Genomic DNA, 17,277 nt, shown 5'->3' on the forward strand with positions numbered 1-17,277 from the left:
CAGAGTGATTTGAAGGCTTCCTCAGGCAAAGAATTAGAGACAAACCTGGGAGGCAATAATATCAATGACTGAATTCTGAGAGGAATAAAGAAACTTCTTCACAGAAATCTGGTTAGACAATATAAACATTATTATCCCCATTTTACAGATCGGGAAACTGAGTTTCAGTAAGATTAAATTATTTAATTTTTGCCCCATAGTATGTGTTAGAATCAGGATTCAAAGGTTTTTTCCGCCACATTATATTGCTTCTCTAAAGGAATAGAATGAGTTTCCCTATAGTTCCAGAGTTTCCTATCACTTTCTCAGGAAGAACCATTGCATTGGATAGCAGTTGATAATTTTAGCAGGGCCACAGATCATAGGATTATACATTTCAACCCGGCAAAAGCTAGAAGTTGAGTTTAGCACTCTGGGTAAACAAATTAAAAAAAGAAGACAACACCCCATGATTCCAAGTTATAGCACAGTTTCTAAGGGTGCAAATTATTGCTGCTTCCTCTTACAACTCACTAAAAGTGGGGAAAGGTACAAACGCTGTCACCCTCTTAAGTAGTCCAAGCTATCTGTAAAGAGAAGGTTGAACGTTACTTATGTATTTCTGTGGAAGATCATGCGTCTGCTACCTTCTTCAGAGAGTCGTTGTGAGAAGACCAGGTGTACTGAAGGTGATGGGGTATAGTAGACAAAACACTGGGCTTGGAGTCAGGAAAGTCAGGGTTCAACTCCTGCTTCAGACACTTAACTAGCTAGTGTGATGTTAGTGTGAAACTCAGTTTTCTCATCTGTAAAATGGAGATATTAATATTTATATTGCCTACCTAACAGAATATGAGATAATATAGCTAAAATGTTCTATAAACATTAAAGGTCTATGTTAAGGTTAGTAATTATTATTAAAACTTTAAAGCACTGTAGAAATGAGTTATTATGGTTCTTTGCATTATCATGTTTACTGCCCCCTCTCTCCCTGACATTTTGCATATGCTCTTTCTGTCCTGAGTATGAAACAGGAAGCCAATAGATTTCCAAAGCCCCCTTTCCCTAAATTTTCATTCCAAGTCTACTCTAGTGATTGAGCTCTTCATGGTACTTATAGCACATTAATCCGAGCTCTCAGTTTCCTAAAAATAGCCAGAAGGGTGTGTGTGTGTGTGTGTGTGTGTGTGTGTGTGTGTGTGTGTGTGTGTGTGTGTGTTTGTAAATGGAAACTGTGAAACTCAAGTAACACTGTAAAGGTGTTTGAAGCTTGCTCCTGCTGTAATTTGTGTACCAAACTCCTTTATTTTTAGCCTGTCTGCAGGAAGAACAGACCAGCTAAGCACTCTCCCTTTCTTCCTTTATGAACCTCCTGACATACTGTGCAATGAAACACACCGCTGGGGAAACATGGTTGAACAAATGGGTTTGTTCCTCTTGACCAAACAACATAGGATTGATAGTATTGTGGCCTCAGTCACTTGGGGAGAAGCTGGTCAGTAGGAAAGGCAAATGTTTAAGACACTAACACTTCATTCAGTAGCTATATATAAAGTCTTAGACACAACTATGCTAGAAAAGAGTATGACATTTTAGCCTTTACTACCAGACTCTAGAAAACATGTTATATATTCTAGAATACTTCCACCGGCACCAATGTTTGTCTTTTATTGTGTCATCTAGCCAAACCATTGTTTCTCTGAATGTTATTCAATGATGTAAGTGTACGAACCTAGAAGGGAGTGAGACAGGGGTGACATATCGCATTAACTTGACTTATGTGTATATTTATAGAGCTTTACAAAGTATTATCTTCACAAGAAAGCTGTAAGCTAGGTTGTGCAAATAGTACTGTCCCTGTTTTACATATGAGGAAAATGAGACTCAGAGAGATTAAGTAACTTACTGAAGGTCACAGAATCACCATCAGAGCTGGAGTTAACACCCAGGTCTCCCCAGGCTTTCACTGAACTGCTTTTTCTTGGGCTAAGCATAAGATATTCTGATAAATCAGGGGAACAACTCCTGATTTACTTGGATTCTTAATCTTCCTTAGGGAAAATAGCGAGAATTTTTTTTTTCATATCCTATCCCAGTATTTTTGCAGATCACAAACCAGGCAAATGATTAGCCTTAGTGAATAGTAGGGATATTTCTTCTATTACTGGAAGAAAGGAGAAGAGAATAAATGATAACACTGTGACAGTTTAATGAATTCTTAAGCAAGGATGAAGAAACAGGCTAAATGTCTTCAACCAGATCTTAGTAAAGTAGGATACCAGGTCATCTGATGTGGGAGAGAGGTGGTGGCAAAAGCCAATAAGAAAAGGGGAAAGCTGTAATGAAATAAGGACTTGGTAACCATAGAATAGAAAGATTGTAAAATAACATCAAGGGTCCAGGTGAGTTCATGTACTTCATGAATTTGTAGTGGGTGAAATCATTTGGGATCCATTTCCTCCAGCTCCCCGCAGAAGTGAATTTTGGGCACGGTGTGGTAGTTCAGTAATTGCCATGAGAAAAATTGCGTTGTCTTAAAGGGCTATTAGCACCTTTATATCCCTGCCCTAACAAATAATCAGGCAGGACCATTTCACAAAACTAAACTTAATTAATATTTCAAGATTTCAATAATCATTTGTGTATATTGATTGTTTTTTCTTGCGTCCATCACACAGAACATAGAATATTTTGTCCCCTCTTTGCTGTTATCGATACTCTGCAAAGGCCCTACTCCAATGTCTCCAATAACTATGGATTTTCAAAGCTTTTGCCCCCAGAGTGAAAACTGGCAAGTTCTACCAAGCTGGAAAGGCTTTGAGTATGGCAGATGTGTGTATGTGCACGTGCACATGTATATGCCAATCAAGACCTATCCTGGCTAATTACAGAGAGGCATTTTAGCCACCAGATGAAGAGCTACTTTGGGATGCAGCAAATAATTATGACACTATCTGGGGGAAAAAAAGCATGGAATTGCAATCTGAGTTGCTACAGAGTACACTACACCATTTAATTACTGGTAAAGTCATAAGAGGGGCAGCATAATTTAGTGAAAAGAGCACTATATTTGGAGACCTAGATTCACATCTGATTATATTATCTGTGCAACCTTGGGCTAGTCATTCACCATCTCATGAGCTTGATTTCATCATTTTGCAAAAGAAAGAACTTGAACTCAGTCATCTGTTCAGATCTATTCTCACCCTCAATCCTATATTGTACAGGATCATGGGATCAATCGTCAGCTGTTAATAAACATTCATCAAGAGCCTACTGTGTGTCAGGTGCTGAGCTAAGCTCTCTGGGATATAGATACATAAAGGAAAGACAGCCCTTGCCCTCAAGGAACTTACAATCTAATGGAAGAAGACAAACACAAAAGAAGGAACATAGATTTAGAACTTGAAGAAACCTTAAAGGTCAGCAGGTTGAATCCCTTCATTTTACAGATGAGGAAACTGAGGCCCAGAGAGGTTAACTGACTAACTCAAAAACACACAGTAAATATCTGAGACAAGATTCAGACCCAGGTTTTCCTGACCCCAAGTCCAGCACTCTGTCCTGTATCACATTACTTCTCTCTTTGGCTCATATTGAAGTAAATATAGAAGTGAGAAGTCATTATATGACATCTAGTTTGGTAATTTTTTGGTTTGCTGTGTTTAAGAAGAGCATAACTTTGGGGTACTTACAGTAAAAGATACAGAAAAGCTTAATTGATTTATGACCAGGCTAAAGTCTCTAAAGAGATTAAAAGAAATTCAGTAAGTTAGAGAAGTGACATTTAGTATCATTTGAGACTTCATTTAGCTCTTCATACTTTATGTGGTTATTGAAAGATGGTATTACCTTTTGGACTAGTATCATGTCTTTTTTTTTTTTAACTCTAGATCATCAAACTGCTAGATGGAAAAAGATCTCAGACTGTGGGAATTTTGATATCTAGCTTGCATTTAGAAATGAAAGATATCCAACAGGGTAAGTCTTCTCTTTTGATTCATTTATTATTTTTTAAAAATAAAGACTATTATTACTTTTTACCCTGATACTGCTAAAAACAGAATGAGTTTGACCAAAGGATAATTTGTGTGTATCTGTTATCCTACAAATAAATGTCAACTTAATTATTTTTTTCTAAAAGAATATTATCCAGTAAAGGGAAGCAATTCCGAAGCCAAATTGACTTCCATGTCATACCTGTTCTAAAATCTGTATCCAAAATGAAAACACTTCCCCTTCCTCCTCTATGCTTCATGAATGTAAATCCTTTTTTTTTCTATTTCACTTGTAATATGTTCAAATTACAATATTTCAGGAATATTGTTGTAGTGTGTAACACTGGTTTTAGCAGTGGAGAAACTCTGAATCTCTACTTCCCTTTAAGGTTTGTCTATCCAAACTATTTTGTTTTGGCTTCTGTTGAGGCCTCTTAAAGTCCCTAAACCAAGAGACTCTGCTTTGCCTTTCCAGGAAACTCTTTGCATTTGTCAGGTGTTTAATTTCTTGCTCCAGTTTGTAAAAATCCATTCAGAGCTATTAAAAAAAAATGCCAGCCATACTGTAATTAAACTGACTGGCCTAGATTCTAGATCCTACTATTGGAATGGGAAAAGTAAGAGTGAATCCCAACAACATAAGTTGCCATGAATTAGATGGAAAGATTTTTTGAGAAGATTTTTTAGTTGATGTTGCCAATGACATTTCTTCTGGAAATGTTGTTATGAAGTTTTAACAAAAATTCTGATTTGGAGGATGTCTTGTAAAATGACAAACCCTAATCTTGGTTAGCCCAGTGCAGTATGGTATGCACTGAGATGATTTGTTCTCAGAATCACGTGTAGCCCGTATCGTTCCAAGTCTCTTGGGTCATGGCTTCTTTAATCTTTAAGCTCTTCCTTTTTTCTTACTGTCATTTACCTGTTTAATCATTGTCTCAAGGGTGATCAAATGGAGTCATTCAAAGGGCTAAGATTTTCAAATCTCCCAAAAGATAGAAGCTTTGAGGATTAAAAACAAAACAAAACAAAACAGTGGGTGATGGCCAAAGGAAGAAAATAGGTGCTGAAGATGAAATGGGGCAACTAAGACCAGGCCAAGATAAGCAAGAACAGCTGGAAGAACAGGAAAGAGGGAATGAATGAAATGGATGAATGAAAAACATTTATTAAGTGCTTACTATGTACCAGCATTGTGCAAAGTGCTATGGGCACAAATAGAAAAACCAGACAGTCCCTGCTCTCAAGCAGCTCACAGTCTAATTAAGGGCACCAGCATGTAAAAGAAAGTCCAGCTGAATGGAAGATTAAAAAAGACAGTAATTGTAGGGCAAATGGCAAGGTCTGGGGGCACAAATAAATGCTTTGGTTGTATTTAGGGAAGGATTGAGGGGTTTGCTTTTGGTGTAATCAGCTTTTTGGTGGAATCAGATAGGTACATGTAGGGAAGTAATTGGAGGCAATTGTAAGAAATTGCAAGATACTACAGGGAAATATTTGCAAAATTAAAAGTAAAGATGAGAAAGGGAAGCAGAAAGCCCATACAACAGGTTAGGCCCAGGTGAGAACTAAGCAAGGCAAAAATGTTTGGACTTGGAGATGCAGGAGAAGGAGCAAGAGAGGAAGGGAGAAGGAGGTAGGGAGGGAGAGAGGGAGGGAAGAAGGCAGAGAGAGAGAGAGAGAGAGAGAGAGAGAGAGAGAGAGAGAGAGAATGAAAAAAATCACTAACATTTGATAGCAAGAGAAAAAAATGAGGCAGTGGTTCAAGACAATGACAGAGCTATTTAGGGGCAGATGGACAGAAAATGGGTAAGTTCAGCAGGATTTTGATATAAAAGAACAAAAAGCTTTGCTGAGTCCTGAAAAATAATCCCTGTAGTGGGTAGGTACCTATTTAAATGACCCAGAGCACATGAGCAAGCCCTCAGTTACTTTTGTGGATAAACCCATCATGGCAGGAATTATTCAGGTTCTGACTATTCCTGCTCCACCACAATGGAGAGACAGCATGGTGAAGTGGAAAGAATCTTGGCTCAGAAATCAGAGGAATGAATCAAAGCGTGCCTCTGATACTTACTACCTGGGTGTATGTTTGGAAAAGCCACTTCAACTCCCTAGGCCTCAGTTTCTTCATTTGTAAAATGAAAGAGATGGACCAGTTGACCTCTGAGGTCTAGCTTCCATTACCCATGGAACACACTATAGCTCATACTCCTGGGAATGAGACACTGAGAAGGAATGGAATAAACACTGAATTTGGAGTCAGAGTACTTAGCCCTGCCATTTAAGACTTGTGTGACCCTAGACAAGTATTTCAACTTCTCTAGGCTATAATTTTCTTATCTATAAAATGAGAGTTCTGGGTTAACAAGGGTTCTTTACCCTGGGGTCCGTGAATTTTTTTTTTTTAGTATTTTGAGAACTGTATTTCCATATAATTAGCTTCCTTTGTAAGCCTGTGAATTTTATTTTTTGTATTTAAAAACATTATTCTAAAAGAGGGTCCATAGACTTCACCTACTGCCAAAGGGTCTATGCTACCAAAAAAAGGTTAAGAATCCCTGTCTTAGATGAACTCACTCACATGTAGCACTAAATTCTGTGAACCTAAGAAAAGGATCTATCAGACCTCCTGACCAGTCTCTCACTAAAGTTAGTGAGGGATTTCCATATGTAGTGGAAGAACCACCGTGAAAAACAGAAATTTCTTCACAGTTTTGGAAAAGCCTAAGTATGCTAAGTGTCCAGTCATGGAGATGGTGTGGCCAAGTTTCTCTCAGAGTAGCAACTGATAAGATTTCACTGCCATGTTTATAAGTAAAGCCAAATCTTCCACAAACTTGCTAGTACTAAAAACATGCCAGGATGCTCCATAGATAATAGCAAGTCTGACAATATAACATATTCAGTAGGCCAGGACTTTTATGACAATTTGCCTACTGTTTCAGTGATGTCTGGTAGAATATTCATCATCAGAAATAGCATGCTTAGCTCATCTCCGCCCCTCCTCCCCTTTCCCAAGATCACTCATCTGCCAGGAACCTGCTTACATGGAGGAAAAATGTGTGGTCAGTGCTTTCCTGTTGATGAAAATCATAAAATCACAAATTCCTCAGACTAGAAGAGAAGTGAGGTGATCATTTAGTCCATCCCCTTCCTCCAGCACCTAAGCCATCCCCTAAAGATTATTGTCTGCCTGTTCTGAAAAACCCCCAGCTTCCCTTAGTAATGCATTCCAAATAGATGTGGCAATATAACCAGAACATAGTCTTCTTTTTGAGATGGTTGACTGACGCAGACATCTGAAGGTCACTTAGGACCATCAACGTCATTTGCAATTTGCTTTGCATGTGCATCTGCAAGAGACAGAGAAAGCAATGGACTAATTTGTATTGTCCTCTTACCATAAGGATTCCTGTTCCTAGCCTGGCCTGTGAGAGAGTCCACTGAGTGTAAGTCCTGGACTCTAAGTAGATAGAGCTTGATATGAAAGTAAAGTAGGTGGCTTTTAAGTTATTTCTTTTAATAACACCACAGAATTTACAGCAAGACTAAAATGTTGAGATCATTTAGCCCAATCATCTCATGTTGCAGGTGAGGAGACGTACCAGTGATGATCCCAAAGAAGACCAAAACAACAGGAAAGGTTTTGTTGATAAGTTAGTGCAGAAGGATGCTGCAGTTCTGTTCTGTGGCCTCTTGAAAGACTGCTTTAGGTGTCATTCCCCACATTTGGAGAAACTATCTTTTTGAAGAATTCATTCCATTAATTGGTGATTTTTAGTAAAAAAAATCATTGAAACATATTTAGGCAAATGTTTATTTCTATATTTTAAAATACTTGCCATTTAATTAACATTTTATACATCTCTGTTGTTTAGAAACTTTCATGCCAGGACTTTTTCATACTTTAAATATATTGGTGGCTCTGTGATCTCATTGATGTGGGTCCTCCTTAATACTGGGACAGAACACAACCTATCCATGCCTTCTCATCCTACTCAATCCTTGTCTCTGTCCCCTTACAAAGTCTCTTGTAGGGATCCACCCAAGATGCTAGAGGACTTCATATAGCTCTTTTAACATTCCTTGGGTATTAGTACAGTATTTAGCCTATCCATGTGTTATACCCTGTTCCTACTACATAACTGGTCTACTTCTTTTCCCCAGCATATATCTCCTGGATGATATATTTCATGCCATTTTCTATGCATATCATTGTTGGTGATTTACCAAAGCCCACTGATATCCACCATATATTTCTTCATTGTCCTTTGGATTGCATGCAATTTTGATTCTTTAGAGATTGTAGCATTCTATAACTATTAGCCGTACAGCATTATCAGAAGAATATAAGTGCTTAAAAAGAAAGGTCTTGCCTACTATTTAGGTTTTTCCATTTTATTCTTAATAATACTCACTAAGAACTAGAAAAATGCAGATCAAAACAAGTCACACCAAGCAAACTGGCAAAGGTGACAAAATTTGGAAATAGTGTTAGTGAGAAAGACAGGCACATTATTAATGCACTGGTGATCCATTCATTTGGGAAAGCAATTTGGAATAATACTGAGAAAGTGACTAACCTAGAGATCCATAACCCATCGGCAGAATCATTGGCAGAAAGAAAGGCCCATATACCCAAGATGTTCATAGCATCACTTTTTATAGCAACAAAGAATTAGGGGGAAAAAAAATAGATGTCCATTGGTTGGGGAATGGCTAGAATATTAGCGTTCCATAAGAGATGATGAATATAAATAATTCAGAGAATCGTAGGAAGACATATAAACTGATGTATCATGAAGTAAGCACAACCAGGTAAAGGATATACAAAATCACTTCAACAATGTAAATGGGAAGAACAAAAAAAAGGTAGATAGTGTAATTACACTGACTAAATTTCCCCTATACAAGAGTTGAGAAATACATCTCTCTCCCCTCTAAGCAGAGGTGGTGGATCATAGGCGTGGAATATTTTATATAATTTACAATTGATGTGTTGATTGGTTGTGCTGATTGCTTTTACTCAACTTCTTTTTCCTCTTTCTTTTTAAATCTTTGTTAGAAAAGAATGCTCTTTAAGGAAGGAATATATTTGGAAAAGAAAATGACATAAAAACAAAGCGGTTTGTTTTTGGTTTTGGTGGGACTGGATGACCAGACCTATGATTTCATTGGTATAGAGAATGCCCATTGAGGAAATCCCCTTTAACAATACAGATGGACACCTGCTCTCCAATTGATAGGAAATCGCCTTGGGTACTAAGTGGTAAAGAAATTAATATATCAATTAAATTAAGATTAAAAAAAATGAGACTTTGTGCCTCTGGCTCTTGTCCTTTGTCTAGAAGTGGAAAATTCTTATTAACCACACGCAACATAGACCTCTTTACACACACACACACACACACACACACACACACAGTGTGTGTGTATATATGTGTGTGTGTGTGTGTGTGTATATATATATATAGTGTGTGTGTATAAATGTGTGTATGTGTATATGTGTCTGGGTGTGTGTGTGCATATGTGCATGCATGTATGTATCCTATTGCAACCAGTTGGGTACTGCAAACCTCATGGCATTTATATGAAGTTTCTCAGACTTTTGAAAATAGTGTTTCTTATGTTTAACCTAAAGTCAGATTAAAAAAGATATTTAGAAGTAGCCTCTCAATCTTAGCTTTGGGGAGTGTAGGTACCACGACAATAGTGATTTTCTCTGTCCCATTGTCCCCCTTTTAAAAAATCTGGCCTCCAGGAATGAAAAAGATAAGCAAGTCAGTTATTTACAGGATTAATTTCTAAACTCTAAGTCTTTAGATTCCCAGTCTAATGTCTGTCTCCTAGATCTTGTTACCTTCAGCTTTAATTGTCTACAGAAAGATTTGTTGAAATATCAGTGCTAGTTGAAAATCATTATTAATTTCCCTGTAGTTCAGAAATACAATGTCATTTTATAGAAATTCCCAAAGAATCTCATTGGACCCTAGCAGACCTTACTAACTAGACCCTAGGTATCTAAAGAGCCTGTGATATACAGAGTATTCCATAACTTTTAGTACGTTAATTTTTGGAACATCATATATTTTTTTCAAGATGATTGGGGATTTCACATGATTGAGGGTAGGATATCTTGGTTTTCAAAGTCTGGGCTGTTTTGTGTGACTTTGTGGTTGGTGTCCTCAATATTCCTGTCAAGCTTGTTGCTTTACTGCCCTTTCCATTTGGGGTGCCTAGGTAGATTTGACATATTTTCCAGCAAGGCATTATTAAGATCTCTTGGAATCATACAGACTTTTTAGTTTTTCAGGGCTGCAGATGCATAGTACAATTCACTGACTTGACATTTTTCTTTGTTTTCCCTTTGAAACTTCTTTCAGTGGATCTCTGACCATGTATCTTGCTTTCTCCAGGATTTTTATTAGTTATTTAGGGTTTAAAATATAACCTCAAGATCATTGTCATCTTTTGAAGGAAAGTAGGCTTTGAATTTTTGTTAGGTTCATTTTAAAATCAAGCCATATTTTTTAAAGTCTCCTAGAGCCTCATTATTAGTAATCTTATGTTTTATGATATGCAGCAAAAAAAAAAATCAGCCTTTTCCTATCATTGCTAAAATTAGAACTGAAGTTGGATCAGCCTATTAAGTCCCTTGAGTATGTGAGTATTGTATGTTTATGGGAATTAAATAAAGGTTTAACCAATATTATAGATATTGAGTAGATAAAGGTATAGTTGTAAATTAATAAATCTCCTACTATAGAATGTAAGCTCCTTATGAACAGGGATTATTTCATTCTTTATATGTGTGTCTCTAGATCCTAGAGTAGTCTCTGAAAGACTTTTAGTAATTCTATCATAAATATTCTACAAATTCTATTACAAATAAATTGCTGACTTTAATCTGATGCTTTAAAGTTTTCAGAGTTCTTAATATACATTATCTCATTCAGTCCTCACAACAACCTTTTGAGGGTGGTGCTATTATTATCCTCATTTTATAGACTTAGGAAACTCAGGTTAAGTGAATTGCCTAAAGTCATACAGCTAGTAAGTGCCTGAAGTAAGTCTTCCAACAACTACCTAACTGCCCCAGGGGACAAATACATTTCATCCACTAGAAGATTCCTCTGAGCTATGTGGTTAAATTTTTTAAAATAAAATTTTATTGACATTTTTTGTTTCTTACATTATCATAATATTTCATGTATCCCTCCTCTTCTCCCTCCGTCTTCCAGAGAGCTGTTTCATATGAGAAATAGTTTTAAGACAAGGAAAAAAAAAAAGCACAACTGATCGATATATTGAAAAAGTCTGGGAACATGTACAATATGTAACATTTGTGGACCTCCCACCTCCACTAAGGGTTTGAGTCAGGGTCTCTTCTCATATCTCTTTATAATTTCGTTAAACTTACTTTTGATTTGTTAGTGTGTCATTGTTCTTTCTATTTACATTGTTGTAGTTACTGTGTATATTATTTTCTTGACTCTGCTTACTTCGCTCTGCCTCAATTCATATAGATCTTTCCATGCTTCTCTGTCTTCTTGTAGCACAGTAGTATCCCATTGCATTCAAGTACTAGTATTTGTTTAGTCATTCTCCAATTGATGAACATCTAATTTGTTTTCAATTCTCAGCTATCACAAAAAGTGCTGCTTTAAATATTTTGGAGTATATGGGGATTTTTTTCTTATCAATAACTTCCTTGGGATATAAGCCCAGTAATGAGATTCTCTGGTTCAAAGCATATGGACATTTTAGTCACTTTATTTGCATAATTCCATATTGCTTTTCAAATTGATTTTACCATTTCACAGCTCTCCCAACAGTGTATTAGTGTACATATCTTTCCACAATCTTTCCTACATTGACTGTCACATTTTTTTGGTCATTTTTGACACAGTTTGGATTTTATGAAATCTGTATTCATCTCTGATATTGCTTGGGGGTATTTAAAGTCAGTATTTCTCTAGAACAAGGGTCCTTATCCTGGGAGTGTATGAGGTTTTGTTTTTTTTTTTAATACTTTGATAACTGTAGTTTACTATAGTTTCCTTTGTAATCTTGTGTTTTATTTTTTCATTTAAAACATTATTCTGAGAAAGGGTCCATAGGCTTCACCAGACTGTTAAAGTGATCTGTGATATGCATCTCTCTCTCTCTCTCTCTCTCTCTCTCTCTCTCTCACACACACACACACACACACCACACACACACACACACACACACACATGTTAACCCCTGCTTTGGATAAGGGGATAATGATACTGTAGAAATGATGTGGAGATTAGAATTGTAGAGATGTTAACACTGGCTCCTTCCCTTACTCTCTCAGGGTAGCTTTTGCATCTCTCATACAGTTCTGTCTTTCTCTTTATCACCTCATTCCCTATTCTTACAATTATCATTATCTCTCCTAGTCAATGTCTCTCTTGTTCAAGGTAAAACAAAGGGTAGATGCTATTATTGAAGAAGAAAAGAGGTAGTATTCAGAATTCATTATTTTCTTTTTTTTAAATAAAATTTTATTGATGTCCGTTTTTATATCACCATAGTTTCCCCCATTGTTACTCCCCCTTACCTCTTTAAGGGAACTATCTCGAAAAACAAATAGATTTAAGACAACAAAAAAGAAAAGTAGAAAAAACTCAGCATAATTGATCGATACATCAAAAAAGTATGAAAATATGTGCAGTGTGCAACACTTGTGGACCTCTTTCTTTTGCAATGGGAGTGTCTTCTCATGTCTCTTCTTTCAAGCCATGCTTATTCTTCATCATTTTGCAAAAATTACTTTTTTGTGGTTCTTTCATTTACATTGTTGTAGTTATTATGTATATTATTTTTTTGGCTCTGTTTACTCTGTTTCAGTTCATATACATCTGTCTGTTTCTCTGTGTTTATCACGTTCATATCGGAGCATAGTAATATTCCATTACATCCATGTGCCACAATTTATTTAATCATGTTCCCACTACATATTAGACCCCAGTAACTGATTTTTCTAGCTGGTATTCAAAAATAGGATCATTAGTGAAACTCTAGGCTTAAAAATATCTCTTTTATGCTAAAAATCTACTAGTAATTGAAGGCCTAATAGTCTTACCTAAAATGCTAATATGCTTAAAGCCAGAACTGACATAAAAGAAACAGAAAACCTGATGAAATAATATATCTACCCTTCCTTGGATCTAAAATCCTAAACCCTCCTCCACTTTTTATTATTCTGGGATAAAGGGGTCTGATTATACATATAGAAGTATAATGGGATAGAAAGGGAAAGGTAGGAGATACCTATTTGAAATCCCATTTATGGATTAATCCCCTTGAAGACAGATATAGATTAGATAGATAGATATAGATATAGATATATAGATATAGATACATATCCTCTTGTATCTTCTGGGCACAGTAGAAGGACATAATAAATTGGTGTAGCTGGGTAGCAGTGAGTTTGAATCTGGCCTTTGACATTCACCGGCTGTGTGCCACTGAGCAAATCATTTAACTGTTCTGTGCCTCGGTTTCTTCACCTGTAAAATGTTTATAATAATAGCACCTGCATCACAAAGTTCTTCTGAGAATCAGATGAGTTAACATATATAAAGTGCTTTGCAAACCTTAAATCATTATATGTGTTAATTAATATTATTGTTGCTGTTATTTTAAGAACAGAGGCATAGGAACCTAGAGAGGCCAGCTAATCAAACCTCCCCATTTTATAGTCGAGAAAGCTGAGGCCCAGAAAGTGACATATAGATAGTAATTGCCAGAGGAAGGATTTGAATCTAGATCTTCTGACTTTAGGCCTTTAGACTGCTCCATGATTTTTACTTCCTTCTTTCCCAAATTAAGCAATTTTAAAGCCCAAAAATGAGCAGAAAAATAAGGATTCATAATGAAACATCATTGAAACTGATCCCATCAGTAGCCCCCACATGGTTTATGAGTGAGCTATTAGGGTGTTAAAGTTAGCAAAGCCTTCCCCATTAGCAGGCTTGGGCTGTTTCATTAGTCTTCTCTTTGCTGAGAATATACTCAACCAGTTGTCAAATATTTATTGACTTATTGTCATATTTTTTAACCAACTGTATTCAAGGTAGTAAAGGGGAGAGACATAGAATCGTATGATAGAAGATGATGCAGTATGTAAGAATTATTTTGTGTGTGTGAGTCAGAGATTCTAGGAAAAGGGACAGATCATATCAGAGTCCATCAAATTTGACAGCTAACTTTGTTTTCACCATTTAGACTATCTTAGCAGCAGCTTCCTTGATGCTTTGTCTTTGAACCTGGTTTAACTTGAGATTAGAAAGTGTTGAGGGTGAGAAAATGGAGCGTAGGGCAGTGAGAATTCCTAGTTTTCACTCTGCTTACCTTTAAACCTGTGAAAAGCAGTTTTTAAGTCTGAGAGGGAAGCTTACCTTTTGTGCAAGGCCCTCTGCCTGTGCCTGGAACTGGCACATAGTTTTATGTGTGCCTGTTAGTTTGAATGCATGATGCGGATCTGCTTTTTGTCCAGGCTGACGGTTATTATATCTTAATGGGTGAAACACTACGCTAATGATCCTTGTGTATATAAATTCTTGTAGTAGAGAGCAGGCACCAGAGAACCACATAAAAATGTTTGCCTCAATTTCCCTGCAAAAAAGGAGCTCAGAAACCAGACTCAGCCAAGTAACAGATTTTTAAAGGTAAAGGAACCCAATAAAATTACCAGCTTTTCACAGCGTGTGTCTACTTCCTTTCGACATATTGTGAGGTGTAGGTGAAGTATTCTAACTGAACTGACAGTGTGAGGGGGACAGCTCAGGAGAGAGCAAGATAAAAGTAAAAACCCCCAGCAATGATTGGTCTTCGCTTTGTGGATCTGACACTTCACCTTTCAGACACCATCTGCAGGAGTGTTGGTATAATGAGATATGGAGAGGAGATCAAAAACTGGAATACTGTATCGGGGTCTTAAGGCTGGCTGCATTATGCTTTTTGGAGTTTTGGTATTTGTTCATTTTGTTGGAATAACAAGATGAAAGGCACAAGTTCAAAATAGGGTGGAAATGAGATTTTGTCGGACCTCAGGTAATACAAAGTCATATCAGAAAATGACTTTTTTTTTCCTGGTATGATGACTTCCTTGTTGGTTTTCTGGGTTAGTATAACATACTTCAAATTTTATAGGCTGTGCTTTTGCACAACAAGCATTTATTAAGTGCTTATTACCTGCTAGGCCTTAAGACTAAGTGTAGGGTATGTAAAGAAGTCTAAGAAATGGTTCCTGCCCTCAAGGTGCTTGAGGCATTATGATATAGTGCAACAAAAAAGCCCAGACTAGGATGCAGAAGACCTGTATTCTAATCTTACCCATATCTTCCAACTAAGCCTAGATTATTTGCTAGCTATATAGCTTAAAACAAATGGTTTAAATCATCTCAAATTGTTTTGGCCTTACTTAATGCATCTGTAAAATGGGGGTGCGGGAGTGGTAATAATACTTTATATTCCTAATGACAAAAGGGTATATATCAGATGACCAATTAATGTACAGATCTGTAACCTAAAAAATAATAAGTAAATGACAGGTATCAAATGAATGATACATAGATAAATAAGTGCAGTAGGAATACCGTTTGGGAAGAAATGATTGTAATCATAGAAAGCTTCAGACAGCAGATAAGAAAGAATATAATGCAGTATATTCTGTTGCCTGCCCATTTTCTCTCTGCAATACCTGTAAAATTCTAGGAGGCTGCATTTGCATCATTGTTAGGAATCAGAGTGGTTGAAGTTTTCCCTTTTGACATCTCTTCTAGGTAGTGAAGGAAATAAGTGAGAAATTAACGATCACTAATGAAGTTTCTTTATAGTTCATGTGTTTTTTTCCCTTCTATCTAGAACACAGAGGATAATCAGTTGACACTTACTAAATTATTGAATCTTTAAGTGAAAAAAAGAATGGATGCTTATTGACGCTAAATAAGGTTAAATTTGCACGATAACCTTTTGATTTTGCTATTCAAATACAATATCAGGATCTATCGAAATTTTAATTTAGATGTGAGAAAAATACTCTAGGTACTTTCCCCAAATTTTGTTGGCTGATTTTTGTAAGAAGGTAATGGGATTTGCATAAGGCTGAAAAGGTATCTGGCCATTTCATTTAAACAGTTGCCGGAGGTTTAAAGGCATGTTCCATCTGATAAATTAGTGAGTTCATATTATTGACACACATAAAATAACAGTCCTGCTGGGAAGGTAAATTCTTTCCTCCTTCCTTCAAGTGATGACTGCATTTTCATTTAGTGGTTTCAGATTGGTCTCTGTGGTATATAGCTTTTTGGGCTTCACTCAAAGCTTAGATGCCTTGCTTTGTTACTAAAGTATTTACCTGCTCTTTCCCCATCCACATCCCTAAAGCCACAGGTCAACCCTAGGTGTTACAATGAGTGGTGAATCAAGGAATTTGAGGTCTTTGCTTAGTATCATATGATGAGTTAGATCTTAGTACAGCTAAATAGCTTCGTCGAATTTGGTAAAGTGATTCATAAGGTCCTAACTTGAAAAAGAAAACCACATGAATTGAAGTAAACTTGAATCCTACATTGATGGTCTTTACCATGTTTGTATTTTTTCCCCTCTGCCTCCTCCAGGAGTCACGTTGTAATGCCAATGGACAGATTAATAATTGACAGGCAAAATTTTAAAGCATTCTAAATGTCACTGGTCCTTTTAATAAAATTAATTAGCCTGCCATGGAGAAAATTTACTAGCCTGCTGGTTAATTTCACAATGTAAAATCAGGGAACAGAGTGTGGGGGGTGGGGTGGAGAAGAAGCCTTATTACTTTTGAATAATTATTTAAAGATGTGAGCCTTGCCTATTTCAAACATTTTGGATAGCCAAATCCATGAGGGCTTTTAAATCTCAGGGTTTGTGTCCCCACATTGAAGGGAAGAAATCGAACACAGCTGAAATGGAGAGAGTATCAGGTAGCAGCTAAATGCCTTGTTTAGGTTACAGTGCAACAATTCAAATGGTGATAAGATTGGGGTACAGAGAGGTTGCTTTAAGATTGGGATTTGGGAGGTGGCCATAATCTTCATTTGCCATCAACACTATTTTGTTCTTCATTCTCTTTGTAACCTAAACAAGATGTTGAGTTGGCTGTGGAAAGGTGCTTGAAATCACATGCCTGGATAAATTTAATTTACAAAAATTTTCTTTGTTTCCCCACAGAAAGGGAAAGAATCCTTTAGTCAGGTCTGTGACACTAGGTACTAAATCTCTTCAATTA

General features: G+C 36.6%; 1 protein-coding gene across 1 annotated transcript in view; it reads left to right on the forward strand.

The window, feature by feature from the left end:
* Positions 1-17,277, forward strand: part of LOC110214783 (formin) — a 356,877-nt gene that overhangs the window by 183,162 nt on the left and 156,438 nt on the right. The window contains 1 exon segment of the mRNA XM_020995886.2: positions 3,873-3,960. Within this exon segment, the coding sequence (XP_020851545.2) occupies positions 3,873-3,960 (88 nt within the window).

Source organism: Phascolarctos cinereus, unplaced genomic scaffold (assembly GCF_003287225.1).
Source record: "Phascolarctos cinereus isolate Bilbo 61053 unplaced genomic scaffold, phaCin_HiC Scaffold_3;HRSCAF=262, whole genome shotgun sequence".
NCBI lineage: Eukaryota > Metazoa > Chordata > Mammalia > Diprotodontia > Phascolarctidae > Phascolarctos > Phascolarctos cinereus.